A 15,380-nucleotide genomic window follows, 5' to 3' on the forward strand; every position below is an offset into this window, starting at 1 on the left:
AGACAGCAGCGACGAGTCGGCGACTACGTTTTTCATGTTCCACTGTCGATATGAGGTCGATTACGCTGTCAATCGAAGAACGTCCCCCCCCCCCCCCCCCCCCGGAACCCGGTCATCATATCCGGATAGAGAGCATTCTGCTCTAAAAACCATTCGAGCCGCGCCAGCATCATTCGATCCATAACTTTGCCGACGCAGCTTGCTAGTGCAACTGGCCGGTATGAGGTAAGCTCATAAGGACGTTTGCCAGGCTTCAAAAGTGCAACCAGGCGGCTGATCTTCCAGTGTTCTGGAACGATTCCGGAAGCCCATGTATCATTGTAGTAACTGAGCAGCACAGTTCGGCCTTCCATGCCAAGGTGAGAGAGGGACGCGTACGAAATCCCGTCAGGACCAGGTGCAGATGGACGCCTACACGAGGAAAGCGCAGCTTCTAGTTCAGGCATCGTGAATAGCATGTCGTAGTGGTCATCTGGTGAAGGTGGGACGTATGATCTTGCCCTTTGTCGCCGAGCTCAACGACAAATAAAGCGCCACCTAGGGAGACTAGGGAGACAACGTTGGAGGCAGTTCTGTTCATAGCTGGACCCTCGCAAACCACTGTCGCGTATTTCGCATGTAGCCAGGAGATTGCGTTCACCCCTGCCCTGTTAGGTTTCGGCATGAAGTATTGAGTTCGCTATTCCATCAAACCTAAACAAGACAAGAAAAAAAGGCTGATGGTTTAGACCTGCTGATCTGCATATATTATGCGAAAGCACAGTTTTTTGCAGATGATCACAACCGCCGCGAACCTGAACGCGCAAGTGAGATCTCCAATGACCAAGGGAGCCACTAATGCGCGTCGTCAACGCCAATCGACCAAATGTACTATTGGGGACACAACTCTCTAGGATGCATACCCGGGAACAAAAGCCGATAGCTTGGTTATTAGGCAGTTGAATATAGCCACATTTGCGAAAGAGATGGTCGGACGCACGTACGTTCTCCAGTATGGTGCAGTGAAAGCAGATTTTAGTTGAGAAATGCGACACCTATTGACCTAGATTGCTTCTTCCGTGTTCGGGAGACTTGCCCCCGATAGTACGCCGGCGGCCTGAGCTTCAGTGCCGTGTTTCTGCAGCATGTTGTCAACGCCAACGCGTATTGCTGCAGTGCCATGTTCCTGCCACAACGTTGTCCACGCCAACGCATGAAGCGTACGAGTCATTACCGCCACATAGCTCAAAGCAAGACGCCAAAAGCCAAGCACAGAATAGTTACCGACTACGCTGTCATCCTGTTCGTCAGTCACCTTATCGGGTTTCGTTAAATGAACGTGAAACGATACAACATCAAGTGCGCGAAGTGTTGGCCGATGACATTATCCAACCATCTCACAGCCCTCGTGCTGTTCCGGTGGTGCTGGTGAAGAAAAAAAAAAGACGGCACACTTCGGTTTTGTGTTGACCACCGGCGCCTCAGCAGAGTGACGAAGAAAAACGTATGTCCATTTCTGCGCATCGATGACGCGCTTGATCGCCTGCGACATGCCCGTTATTTTTTGTCCATCGACCTTTAAAGGGGGTAGTGGCAGATGGAAATGGATGAGTGTGACATAGAGAAGACTGCTTTCATCACCCCGGATGGACTGTATGAGCTGCACGAGAGCCTGATCTGTTAGCTCCGCCGCGGGTTCGAATCCCAGTCTCGGCAATATTTATTTACTTTGTTTATGGTTAGGCCAATGTCATTCTTAAAGTCAAGCTTCATAAAAAACTGGTGAATCGGTTTGACCTCCTTAAGCAGTGCTTTCGTGCTGGAAAAAAATTCTTCCTATTCATTCCTTTCTTGATAAGCGTGATTATGTTGCATATGCTTCGCCGTCGTTATATATTCATTGAAGAGAAGTATCATGTAGAAAGATTTGATGGCACCGTTGAAGTTGTAGAGCTGTTGCTATGCCCTGGAAAAATAAACCTTCTGCGGATGTGGCGAAACGTGATGCTTATCATTAATGTCCTTGCGCACCTGTGTTGCCGCAACTGCAAATGAACGGTACTGCTGGGTTCCAGCTCCACTGGTGAGGTATGACTTTGTTGGTTGTGCTTTTTTTTTGTTTTTGTGTCCTGATATGTGAGCGCTTTCTCTTACGTGTTTCCTAACATCCGTTACACACATCAGTTCCTGGCAAAAACAAAATATGTGAAAAAGAAGGTTTTGCAATGATCCCTGAGTGACCATCAAAGACATAGTGCCATTTTTATAGAACAGCGCCTGCGGCATTGCTAAAACGCGACACAACGTGTCGAAGATGTATGTACGTCGATGTCGCTCGATATGAAACGGAACAAGGAAGCCCGTGACCTCAGCGCTTTGCGAAGCGCTGCCGCCTAGAAGCGGCGAGAATGGGCGGCACTAGACACATGGGCGGAAAGAGCCGCCGGCCGTGCTTAGTGCGCATTCGTTTCCGCCGTCGAACATTGCCAGGTCACGGCAGCAGCGCTTCGCGAGGTGCGGAAACCACAGCTCCCGTGTTCCATTTTATGTTAAGTGAATCTGTACCTAAGGCTTTAAAAATGTGGTTAAACCGAGTAGACCTCCGAAAGCGTGTGTTTAGCCTGGTTGGCTCATGATTTTCTTTTCTGGGTCGTCGGCATGTCTGTCGACGATATTAGATTCAGCTTGAGATCTGATCGCGGCTAACATGATCTCACTGGTTCGCGCTGCAGATGGAAGTTGATGAAGACGACGACTTGCAATGCACAGCGCGAGATTGCGTTACAGGGGTTAACACGAGGCGTGATCGGTTGTGGCGATAGCATAGTGCTCTCGTTAAGGGGCCACCAAATCTTATGCGTTCGAGCCGCCGCAATTTCGAGACCCGTTTGCAGCAATATTTAATTTATCTCTGCACCCTAAAAGTCATGGACGTTACAGTATTCTTGGCTGGGTTTGACCTCGTGAAGTGGCGGCTTGGCATTAAGAACTGTTGTCTCGACTGCGATTGTTGCGACTAATCGACGTTCGTTCGTTCATTCTAGTGCTCCCGGAACGGCAGTGGTACACAGACAAGACAGGGAAAAGTCGAGGTTAAACACGTGTTGGCTTTATTTCATTCCATTCGACTGACGCAGTGGACAACTCATTGTAGGAATTGGAGTCTAATCAATGAATGGCATCTTCTGCTCAAATTGTTGACCCATTTCAGCTCTGAAAATTTTCGGATTGTCCAGCGCTGTTTCTCTCAAGCCACATGCTGCGCTATGCTCTTTGTTGCCCATTTGTGGGTGCACGGCCATTGTTTGCCGTTCAGCAGGCCGGCCTCTGCACTTTGTTGTCAGGAGCGCCGGGGATGGGAGGGGGAGGGGGGATCGAATGCTATTCCTCGGAATAAAATCCGGTAGAGTGGCTGTCGAGCAGCTACGGAGTGCGTTGGAACCCGCGAAGACCCGTCACATGTTCTCCGGCTTGGCTACACCTGCCTTAACGCTGTAAACGCAACGCTGCGCCGCACACTGCCACGCCAGGCAGCGGTGCATGATTTGCCAGGACCTATTAAGACGGGTGGCCTACCTGCGCTCAGCTGTCGCGCTTGCGCCTGCGTCATCCCATGTGCTCCGCATAGAGCGCCTGGTCTACGGCTGCTGATCGCGTGCCGCTTCCCAGGTGCCGAGCAACGTTGTTCGCCAACCTTGTCCCGGCGTTGCGACGCTGCAAGCTGCGAGGGAAAGCCCCGGTCTGCTGCTGCGTATTCCTTTCCGGCTGGCCCGCTGTCGCACACTCAAAGTTTGACTCGCACTACCTGAGCGTGGGCGCGCGACGCCGCAGTTGGTCTCACGATGGCGCCCAACCCCGAGTTGGCGTTGCCGGGCCACCGGCGCGATCTTGGCGGCGACAACGACCTCAGGCCCAGGCGGCCATCCTTGCAAGTAGGCCAGAACGAGTGCGGGGCTCTAGAAATGCGAGGTAAGTCGATCGCATGAGCATGGTGCGCCACTCGCGCACAAGAAAATCCGTGAAGTGTGCTATAACAAGCACGCATTTATCTTTCTCAAAGTTGAGTTTTCAGGAACTTTTTTGTAGCGGCGCCACGCACTGATGCCAGTATTTTAAGACAAAGATGCTCACACGGAAATTGGCGATGCAGCTAATGTCACTTAAGTTTTAGTAGGCTTAAAACCATTCGCTTCTTATATTTTACCCGTAGTGCAAAGTGACGTCACTAAGAAGAATGTGAAGAAGAGACGCAAAACGAGAAGTGAACAAGGAAAAACTTGATGTTCGTTAATAATAACCGTTGGAATATTTCAGCAATATAAATCAAAAAGTCAGTGAGTTGTTTTCTCTATAGTTCATTGATCACATTCTACTCTTCGGAAACGTTTCAACTTTTGCAATAAATAATCTTGAACGCAAGAATACGAATTCACCCTTAAAGTATTGTTTTCTCTAGTAATTAAAGAAGCTTCATTTGAATCCTAGATCATTGGTTATCGAAGTTCGTTCTTATATAAGGACAACACAATGATTATAAATTCGTTTCAGCCTTTCGCCACGCACTTGCTATGTTCACACAGGAAGAGACAGCGAAGAACTTTATTATAACAAACGAATTCGGGGCACTCAGGCCCCTGGATCCTAAGAGCGCCAGGACATTCCGCCACACAAAGGCGCGCCAAGCAGAGACACATGACGAAATTTCTTAGCATCCTAGCGACTGGCATAACGACGTATTTGTATGAAATGAACATTAAGCTAAAGGCGGAAACGAAATAAATGCAGCACCTCGCACATAAAGGAAGAATGCACACAAAGTCACCGTCCAAATCTTTGAACTTAACGCATAATAACCCTGTGGTGATACTTTCGTGCCACGGAGCATGAGGTCGGGGCTTCGACTGCTGTCCTGCCTCTAAGGTACGAATAATTATTTTGCAAACATCGTTTAATTTTTGTCTCCGCACAAGGATAAAATAGTAGCAAAACCTCGTTAGTAGAACCATAATCGACTAAGCAAACTGCGTACTCCAGACTGATGCAACTTTAAGTGGAGTATGAGACTTTTCTCAAGCTGCAGATACGTTCTTAAGGTTGATTGGAGCACTGCCGTAGAGCGTGCAAAATAAAAATATCGTGACGAAGACGACGAAGTTGCGCGGAACAGAGCGCTCGCACTAGGCCAGTGACCATTATATCATCTCATTGCCATCAATCAACCCGTCTCATTCTTCGGCTGGCCTTCACGTAACATTTGTTGTGAGGTTCGGAGTTCATCCCCATCGTGGTCCTGGAGCTTAGGCGCATGCGTCAGCCGTGGTCGTCGGCCGTGAGTTCTTGGCTTGCGTCGCCCGGCCGTGCCCCAGCCTTTCAGACCCGAACCGATTTCGCAGTTATTCCCCCGCTCCGTCCACCGCCCATACCACTGGAGACGACGGACTGAACCGGACGCAAGGACCCGACACCCCCGACCCGAGACGCTGCCCACACGTGACGACACCGTTCCCCTGCCCATGCCGTTCGGTTCGGCGCGTCCTGGGGCCTCGGCCGTCGGCTCCTGGTGACCTGCGGCCCGGAAGCTTCACGAACCAAGAATCATTCAGCCATCTGCTTTATCGTGGTGGTCAGCACATCACCACTTTCTCCGTCCTATGCCCCCATCCTCTGAAGCACATCACCACTTCGCGCGTCTCTCTGTCACCGATCGGGACGATCTCTTGGTGGCGCCGGGCAGTGTGACGAAGACGACGAAACTGGCAGTGGTGAGGAACAGGGCGCTCGCACTACGCCAGTGGCTATCAAATCATCTCATTGCGTCAGTCAACCCGTCTCATTCTTCGGCTGGCCGCTACGTAACAATATGGAGTATTTTATGTGTCATTCATGGTCATAATCATGGTCATATCGAATATAGTGTATATCGGTCATTTATCGAGATTTGGTGTAAACACCATGCAAGCATGTCAACAGGACATACTGTCCACTTGCACCGCCTAGCTTGTTCAGTGTTCGGAGCCCACAAAGGCACATACGTGACCGTTAGCATCGAGTTCAGGAATCTGCCGAGGCTGCAGAGCAGTTCTACTGAGTAGAAAGCCAGAAATGAGGTAATGTTTGCGACGGGTGGATCGCGACAGCACATGTGCAGGCTTTGCGCGCGGTGTCCAGCTGTGCACGACACCAGTGACGATTGTTTGCCGTCAAGCAGGGGAGCACGGTGACAGGAGGAGATGTGCGCCTGGCTTATGTGAATCCTGTACTTAAAGCCTCATACCTACCCTTCACCGAGCTTTGTGGAAGATGTTCTGCATCGTTGCCGAAAAAAAAAACAATAACCAGGCTCTCGGTTGCTTTCTATAAATAGAACTTGTACACAGGCCACTTTCCAGTCTTTCGTTGAAACAAATACATTTCTGGACACCATGGGGCGCTTAGCCAGTAATCTTTTACTGTGAAAAAAAATACACCGCATCCTTCCTGTGCATGAGGAATGTACTGTGGGTACAACCATAAGACCACAATTGGCAGTCGGAGATGTGCTGGTAGAAGAAACGATTAAACAGCTGAACACACTGATACTATGATGAGACTAATAGTCAAACCTGAATGATTTGGAGTTATTCTCATCTTCTCACCTGAGTAGCCGCCATTTGGTAAGGGAAAGTTATCGTTGTGCCACCTCGCATGGCAAACAAACTTGTTCCCGCGGAACGGCTTAGGTACTCTGGTAAAAGCGTCGTCAGGTAATGTCCGGTAGTGCGAGGTGAGAGCTTCCTGTCCAAACAATTGTTCTTTCCAACGCAGTCCATAAGGAGCACTGTGATGTAATCGCATGCGTTTTATTCTCAAGCCAGTCACTGTGCCGCTTACCAGTCCGGAGCAGCGTCCTTGGTCCACAGAGGCGCGGAAAGTATGGGTCCTCCCGCCTTTCTCGAAAAAAGGAGTCATGCGACTGTTGTTATGTTGTCATTTAAGGCGGAAAGCTGGAAAAACTGGTGTTTGGATAGAGATGACATAGTACTAGCTCGAAGCCACAGGGACGAAAGGAGAAGAGACAACAAAAACGCTAGACATCAACTGACTTTATTCACAGAAAACCAAGCATTTATGTTGGCAATGATCACGTGCCTGAAAAGTCCATATAGAGCACTGTGATGTAATCGCATGCGTTTTGTTCTCAAGCCAGTCACTGTGCCGCTTACTAGTCCGGAGCAGCGTCCTTGGTCCACAGAGGCGCGGAAAGTATGGGCCCTCCCGCCTTTCTCGAAAAAAGGAGTCATGCGACTGTTGTTATGTTGTCATTTAAGGTGGAAAGCTGGAAAAACTGGTGTTTGGATAGAGATGACATAGTACTAGCTCGAAGCCACAGGGTCGAAAGGGGAAGAGACAACAAAAACTCTAGACATCAACTGACTTTATTCACAGAAAACCAAGCATTTATGTTGGCAATGATCACGTGCCTGAAAAGTCATCACCTTCATACGCCTGACTACGCCCACTGCAGGACAAAGGCCTCTTCCATCTCTCTCCAATCAGTTCTTTCCTGGGTCAATTGCTGCCACCCTGCAGCTGCCACCGGGTACCCACCGGTGATACAATGGGTACAAGCTTTTGCCTACCCTCTAGGGCATCTCTAGGCATCTCTAGGGCGAAATGCTTGGGAATTGGGTCTTTTACTCCACCTTGAGCAGAAAACAAAAAAAAACCTTGTTCCATGGCGATCTTTGGCCACATATGCCCTTCCGTCATAAATATTCATCATCATCATCAACATCATCAACGTCATAATCATCAAAAACAAAGTAAGCTCGAGAAAGATCCAAACAAATACATATCAGTGCTTATTTATTCTGAATAAGAAGCACCCCATGACATACAAGCCCGCATGCCCCATGCTGCTGAGAGACAGCCACACTGTACCACCCCACATCGGGGCGGCAACACAACCTTCCATTTCTAGCCATACAATATGCCACACCAGAGCAGTGGGAGGTAGCAAAGCCCAGCTGGGAACAAGCAGATCAGCTTTCACTGGTCGAACAGACCCAAGCTAACGCAGCTGCTGCAGGAGTCCTCGACTAGGGACTCCACCCATAACAACTCCGAAGACCTTAGAATCAGTGGATAAACGTTATAACTCTCACTCTCATCAGGCCACCTAACCTTCTGTCACCACTTGCTATAATTCTCTTCCCTTAGAATCTAGTCGGTCACCCTTAAGAGTATCGGTTATCTTGACTTCGCATCACATGTTCTACCCAAGCCTATTTCTTCCTCTTGATTTCGACTAGGATGTCATTCAACCGTGTTTGATAACTGACCCATTCTGCCTTCTTGCAGTTTCTTGACGTTGCAGCTATAGTTTTTCCTTCCATAGCTCGCTGCGCTGTCCTTAATTTAAGTCGAACCCTTTTCTTTAGCCTCCACGTTTCTGCCGCATAGTTGAGTACCGGTAAGATACAGCTGCTGTATACTTTCGCTTGAGGGATATTGACAAACTGCCATTCGTGATCTGCGAGAGCCTGCCAAATGCGCTCCATCCTATTTTTATTCTTCTAGTTAACTAACACCCGTGATGGGATCTGCGGTCACCACCTGCCTTAAGTAGACGTATTCCCCTACCACTTCCAGCATATCGCTACCAGTTGTAAACTGCGGTTTCCTTCCGAGACTGTTGAACATTGCTTTGGTTTTCTGCATATTGATTTTTAGACCCACAGTACTGCTCTGCCTGTCTGAATCATTTATAATGCTTTGCATTTCATCTCCTGAGTGACTTTGCAAGGCAATGTCATCAGCGAATCGCAGATTACTAAATTAATCTGTATAACTCTTATTCCCAACTGTTCCCAATCCAGGCCTCCGAATGCCTCCAGTAAACATGCGGTAAACAGCTTTGGCGAGATCGTATCTCTGTGTTTGACACCGTTTCTTATTGGAAGTTATTGCTGACCTTAAATTATGGAAGACTATGGTAGCAGCGCACCAGCTATGGATATCTTCCAGTAATTTAAAGCGAAAGCTCTTCTAGCCTAGCGGCGCTGATTTCGCTGTGTCTGCATGAGTGACCTTTAACAGTAGGAGCAGAGCTGCGTAAGTAACCCCGTGAAGTACAACGTGACTCGCAACGGCTGCAGCCGCGCGCTGCCTGTCCAGTGTCTCGCTATGGATGAAGCAAGACAGCCAGAGCCGACATCCTCGAGAGTGGGTACTCGCAGATATCGGACCGAGTCTGATATCTGGTCGGCATTGCCAACTGCGCGAGGGATGTAGCAATTGTTAGGGAGCGTAAACGCGTTAAACGGGCAGCCGAAACCGATGAAAAGCTGGAGCGTCGTGAAAGATGCTGAAAGAAGACAGCGACGGGCCTTGGATGCAGCCACTGCGGAGACTGGCGAGCCGCTGGAAGTGAGTTCTCATCGTGCGCAACGCAACGCGTACCACGTGGTTATGAAAGCTTTCGCTTGCGTAACCAGCTAGGGTTAGCTCTGCATATGCCGCAGCCATTTTTTTTACATAAAGCTGTTCTACAACCTAATTCCGCAATGCCTGCTTGACTGCTAAAGTTTTCGACGGTGCCAAATGATTTTTGTAAGTTATATTTGGTGCATTTCTCTATCACCCGATTGAAGAATACCAATACCCCAACCGCATGCACAATGACATCTTGTAACCCAAGAAGTTCACTTCGTTGGTAGAAAGACAAACATTGGAGTTCCTAACGAAAGAATACCCTTCCACGTGTAGAAGGATGGCTTCCATTGGCTCTTGCTGCTTCTGGTCCGCATTTATAGAAATAACATGTATCTGTTCAGAAAGGTTCGATATTCTTTCTCATCGTGTTTAGAGCGTTTGCACTGTGCCGCCATGAGTCTAGATCCTGCTATTGCCGCTACAACAGTCTACATGATTGTGGAATTCTTAAAAGGTAGAGTAAGGAGACTGCTATTTTACCACTGAGATGGTTGGGGTGCGCAGGTCCCTAATTAATGCAATAGTTGAGAGCCTTCTCTGCAATATTTAGCTCCATAGTTTTTGAGGTTTTCAGGGCTATTTTACCAATTGTTGCGTGTAAAGATAATTTGCTCGTTTCTCTACTTAAGACGCTTCACTATTTGGTAGAAAGCTAGAAATGCTAAACAAAAATTGAAACTAATATTTTAATCCCACCTTGATTCGTTTATAATCTTTTTTTTTTGCACTCACAGAAGATAAACATTCTATATATGTAACTGATGTCGTCTGTGAGTGAAGCCCTGCACGCCAGCAAAGCATTCTCGTGACGGCGTGTTGTAACGACAGGGTGTTTGTGGGCTCTTAAGAATGCTAAATATTATTACTCAACGCGAGCTTCTCGCCACTATCGGAAGGAAAATGCTCTGTGTCAGATTAGTTGTATCTCAAATCGGTTACAATGCATTTGCGGTGCATATAAAATTGCATTTCGGCTTGCCGTCCAGGTGCAAATGACATCATGCGCGCTAATTGCCTTCATTGGCGTCATAAGCGCTGAATGCGCCATAGGTTCTTGTTAAATTTTCGGTTATAAACCCGTGCAGTGGACGCCATCCATAAACCTGCGAAGTGGCTCTCGAATCAGCCCGCGGTGATTGTACCCGTCGGCACTAGAAAACACGCCGTGCCTCCTGACCACAGCCTGGACAAGTGGGTCATCGGAGCAGCGTGCGTTGCCACGACGTTCATGACGGGCGTCACCTTGCGCACCATCGGGTTCCTCTTCGTGAACTTCATAGCCGAGTTTGAAACGACCCGGCAGGAGACGGCGTGGTCGGTCAGCCTCACTTCGGCAGCCGTCGCCTTCTCAGGTGAGCGTGTTGAACTTTCTTCTTCATAAGCGGCATGGCCTTCGACGCAGTGCGTGGTCTCATAAAGTTCGCACGTCAATCTTCCGGCCTAAAAGAATTCAGTCAAGGCAGTTTAGAGCCACGAGCGGAGTGTCGTCCGGAGTTCGGGCACTCTGCAAAATGTGCCATCTGAAACTACGTGATACAAGCGTCCCTTTCAGTGGACACATTTTTGCAAAGGTTGGCTTCGTGGCGGTGCGCCAGCGCCGATTTTTTCAACGTGGTAGAAGGTAAAAACAATGTAAGGTTTTCCGATAGAAAATGTTGAGATTAAGGTGAAAACTTTGTATATTCAAAGCAGGGGGGAATCGGAATGTGCAGCCCGCTCTTGCGACTGGTTTTGTATACCGATACACTCAGTATAGTTCTCGATTTCCGGTACATTTGCGTGAGGAAATTGGAGTGTTCCGTATCTTCGGTATGGAAACAAACAGCATAAAAACCATAAACCATAAAAATATGGGCCAAGGAATTTCTCTGCAGCATTGAAGTGCCCTCGCTCACTTTCGAAATTGAACGCGATACAACGCGTGGATTCTGGTACAAATTTGCCAGTCACCCGTTTTATCCTGAGGTGTTTTCTCTGACGAATTCACTCCTTTTTACATTGACGCGAAGCGAACAAGCGCATTTTTGCATTTCGTCATCGTAGTTATAATGTACCTAGAAAGGCCATTCAGGACTGCAGGCCGCGCGATAGCAGTTTGATTTGAGCAATTAATGTGGAGAGCGGAGTGCATGATTGTTCGGCGCGGCTGGGTTGTAGAGCAACAACGAAGTGGCTTCCGTGCCCTAGTGCTGTCATTCCTATTCCTGGTTAAAACCTTGCTGTGCTTCCTTCTGGTTCACTTATTGAAAATGGTGTTACCTTAAATAAAAGCTTCGCACCACTGCCTTTCAACGTTTCTTCAACCGTTTAAGAGAACGCTCAAAATACTTTATTTCCCGTCTTGGTTCAATGTCCTCCAGGAGTTCTATCCAAGTTCCTGCTCCGGTGGTGCCCTCCCTGGCCACTGATTATGTTCGGTTCTCTCTGCCAAGTGGGCGGGATGTTCGGCGCCTACTGTGCCAGCAACGTCTCTGTCCTCGCAGTAACCTTCGGCTTGCTGCATGGTTAGTGGTACACACGCTCATTTATCCTGCCTTAAACGCCTCTGTTACGTCTTTGCGTGCGTATGAGCCAATGCAGTTGTGCTGTAGGTGCCTTTCTCTAGTGTGGCATTGAAATTATCAGCCCTATTTGCCCATAATCAAACGCGTGCGGTTCTGTAAGGAATAATCCCGAAATAAAATTGCATTCAGTGGTGATAAGATGTCGTGGATGCATGGATATCTGAAGTGCTATCCCTTCTCGTCAATGATGATGAGTAACCGGGTTTGAATCTGTTGCCTACAGTTATTTTTGATGTTTTGTTTGTGCTTGCATTTTATCGTTCGCGTTTCACTTGACGAAGAGAGCACAATCACCAACGCAGATGATGAGAAGCCTTACAGGCCACCCTCCGCTTCATGCATTTTTTAAAATAACGAAATATACCAAACCCTACCTTATAGACGGTCTTGCGGTTGTAAAGCAGAAATCAAGCGTCGCCACAAATGGTCCGGCCATTGCCCGTGATGAAACAGTTCCACAAGATGAATCCATCACAATGAGCATAGAGAAAATTAGCAATTTATTCCGAGCAAATTATGATGACGCGGTGTATATGTAGTGTAACAAGTTAAGCTAGTTCATAAGGGCCCCTAGTGGAATACGTTCGCCGCAGCTAGCACAGGATAGAGTGAACTGGAGCGGCCTGTCTCCTTCAGTGGACATAGTTGGGCTGCCGACGATGTTGGTGAAACCAATTACAATCGTGTGGGCTACGGAGGTGATGCATTACCAGTCCTCACCAGGGACTCTGCGAATGCTGGGGGAAGTAAGTTGGCACGAATGACGATCGCGTTTCTCAACCGTGTGTGCGCCGGCATTCACGGTTACGTAGTCTTAGTGTTTGTTACCATGGGTCTGAGGCATCGGCAAGTAACATGCTACCCCAAGACTGATCGAGACCTTGCTCAGTTCCCTGCGCTGACCATTCTGAGAGAACAGGTGCCAGTGGTCCCCTAAATGTTTTGAAATTCAGAAAATAGACGCCACATTCAGGCCGTAGTCATTTTTCGGAGAGTTCCTGGAATTTGTGCCATGATCTTAGGTTATGACATTTTGCTGCATTGATGAAGCGAAAAGCAGGGGCTCCAAGAGGGAAGCACTTGCATACAGGCTTTTTTAATTGTCCGCTTGCCTTTCATACACGCTTGAAAACTGCGCGTGAAGCTAAAGGGGCCCAGCAGCGTCTAAGTTCGAGCCCACTAACTTTTACTGAACAGCCTACATTCATTGCCCCAATCAACACTGGGGCATGGTAGGGTAAAGAGGGACCCCACTAACAAAACGAATCGTTAGAACTTTTAAAATCTACAGAAGAATGTTCGGAGCATTCGTTTTTAGAACGGCTACGTATACTAAGTGGAAAATATGTGCTAATGTCATCATGCGGCGAATTACTTTTTAAAATTTGAAGACTAGCATCCCCCTCTTATCTTAGCTCCTCACAGGGTGGCTCCTACCCTGCACTGCAGCTCTGGGGTAGCCTATGCACACTTGCTCCTTCCAACCTGTTTCTCCTTTTGGTCGCGCATACCCGCCTGTCCGAATTCGTAATGACACGCCTTATCGGCTTCAGGGTGTGACTTCAGGGGCAATCGGCACAGAAGGAAGAAATGGCAGCTGCTCGTTGAGTGTAGGGGCATCTGTAATTCTCAGGCAGCCCATGTTTTGGTAAGACGATTAGATAATTCCTGACTAGCTTGTCACATATTAATGCTGTCGCAAATGCAAGCCGAGAAACGTTAATTTGGCGGTCAACGCGAGAAGTGCCCGGGTATACTTTTATCACTGAGAACGGGATTTAGACAGTAATTAACTTGAGAATATAATACACGCGGTCAACTAATGACTTTCAACGGTTACCTTACTTTACACGACGGAGCAGTTTATCGGCGAGTTTATTTATTTATTTACCTGAAATGCGTGTTTTAATTCACAAAAGAAAACAATTTCGCATTTTCGCACACAATTTTCCACTGAGATATGTGCCCAGATTTTCAGAGAAAGTTCTGCTCGTGTCCTGTTCCTGCTCAGTTTAGCTCCATATAAAGTAGTGAACATAACAACCTCTTCAGCTATACCTTTCGGCACTCAATTATTACCGCTCATTGCTCACATTTCAGCAGGCCCATGTGTTGTTCCACTGGACAAAATTCAGTGTTATCTAGTTTTATTTTTCTGGGTCGTTGTTTTACTTGTACCAGTCCATCTAGCGAATACTGACACTCTAGTCTTCTGTTCTGTTGTACGCAGGCATCGGAGCGGGATTGGTATTCATCCTGACGGGCACCTTCATAGAGCGGACCTTCGTCAATAGGCGGCGTCTCATGATGCAGCTGAACATGGTGGCCTTCTGCGCCGCGGGTTCTTTCTTCCCGCGCATACTGCTCTTCATTGGCCAAGAATTTGGCTACTCGCCGATGCTGCTGTTCTGCGCCGGAGTCCTACTCAACGTTCCTGTGCTATGTTTCCTGCTCAGGTGGGCTCCTAATGGTATCTCGCTCTGGTCTCCACGTTTCAGTGGAGACATTTACTGGCCAGCACTGCGTCGGGGTTCAGCTTACAACTATGCAGAAAAAAAAACACTCGACGCGATTTGATGCTAAACCAGGTCTCCTTTCGGAAACATCAGCCCTATACGCAGCTTACAGCCGCCTGCCCTTTGTTCAAAAATTCTGGCGTAGTGTTCATGGCTTCAGACAAAAGTAACAAATCTTCAGGCGCTCATTAAGATTCGTGAGACACGCGGGAAAGTTCAGTTTTTCAGCGTTAATCAAACTATATTTTATCGCGACAATATTAAGAGTCCACTGTCAGAGAATAGCCCGTGTCGGCGTCTGCATCGTTGGCCATGAACGAGAAATCTTAGCGACCTTGTGATGTCATCACAACCTGCTCACCGTATTATGAGCGAAGAGTCCACTGTTGCAGGTGGCAGTAAAATTAAAAACAGTTGCAATAGGTTGCACCCGCCGCGGTGGCTCAGTGGTTAGGGCGCTCGGCTACTGAGCCGGAGTTCCTGGGCTCGAACCCGGCCATGGCTGCCGCATTTCGATGGAGGCTAAACGCAAAAGGCGCCCGTGTGCTGTGCGATATCAGTGCACGTTAAAGAGCCCGGGTGGTCGAAATTATTCTGCAGCCCTCCACTACGGCACCTCATTCTTCCTTTCTTCTCTCAATCACACCTTCCTCCCTTTCATTACGGCGCAGTTCAGGTGTGCGCTGAGATCTGAGACAGATACTGCACCACTTCCTTACCTAAAAAAAAACAATTTTTCGCAAATGGTTGCTCGGAAAGGTCAACGTGGGTTTCACAAGGCCCATCGGTAGCTGCGTTTAAAACAGCCACCTGTCGGGGCAATGGCGCATCGCTTAACCGCTGAATC

General features: G+C 48.2%; 1 protein-coding gene across 3 annotated transcripts in view; it reads left to right on the top strand.

Annotated features, from left to right (window-relative positions):
- The window catches only part of LOC144121890 (monocarboxylate transporter 13-like), a 149,153-nt gene that overhangs the window by 124,354 nt on the left and 9,419 nt on the right, over positions 1–15,380 (top strand). For all 3 annotated transcript variants that reach the window (XM_077655314.1, XM_077655315.1, XM_077655313.1), the window contains 4 exons: positions 3,649–3,948; positions 10,539–10,805; positions 11,814–11,957; positions 14,248–14,473. In XM_077655314.1, coding sequence (XP_077511440.1) covers positions 3,822–3,948; positions 10,539–10,805; positions 11,814–11,957; positions 14,248–14,473 — 764 coding nt within the window. In that variant the 5' untranslated portion in view covers positions 3,649–3,821. The remainder of the gene's footprint in view (positions 1–3,648; positions 3,949–10,538; positions 10,806–11,813; positions 11,958–14,247; positions 14,474–15,380) is intronic.

The sequence above is a fragment of the Amblyomma americanum genome, chromosome 2, assembly GCF_052857255.1.
Source record: "Amblyomma americanum isolate KBUSLIRL-KWMA chromosome 2, ASM5285725v1, whole genome shotgun sequence".
In the NCBI taxonomy this organism is placed as follows: domain Eukaryota; kingdom Metazoa; phylum Arthropoda; class Arachnida; order Ixodida; family Ixodidae; genus Amblyomma; species Amblyomma americanum.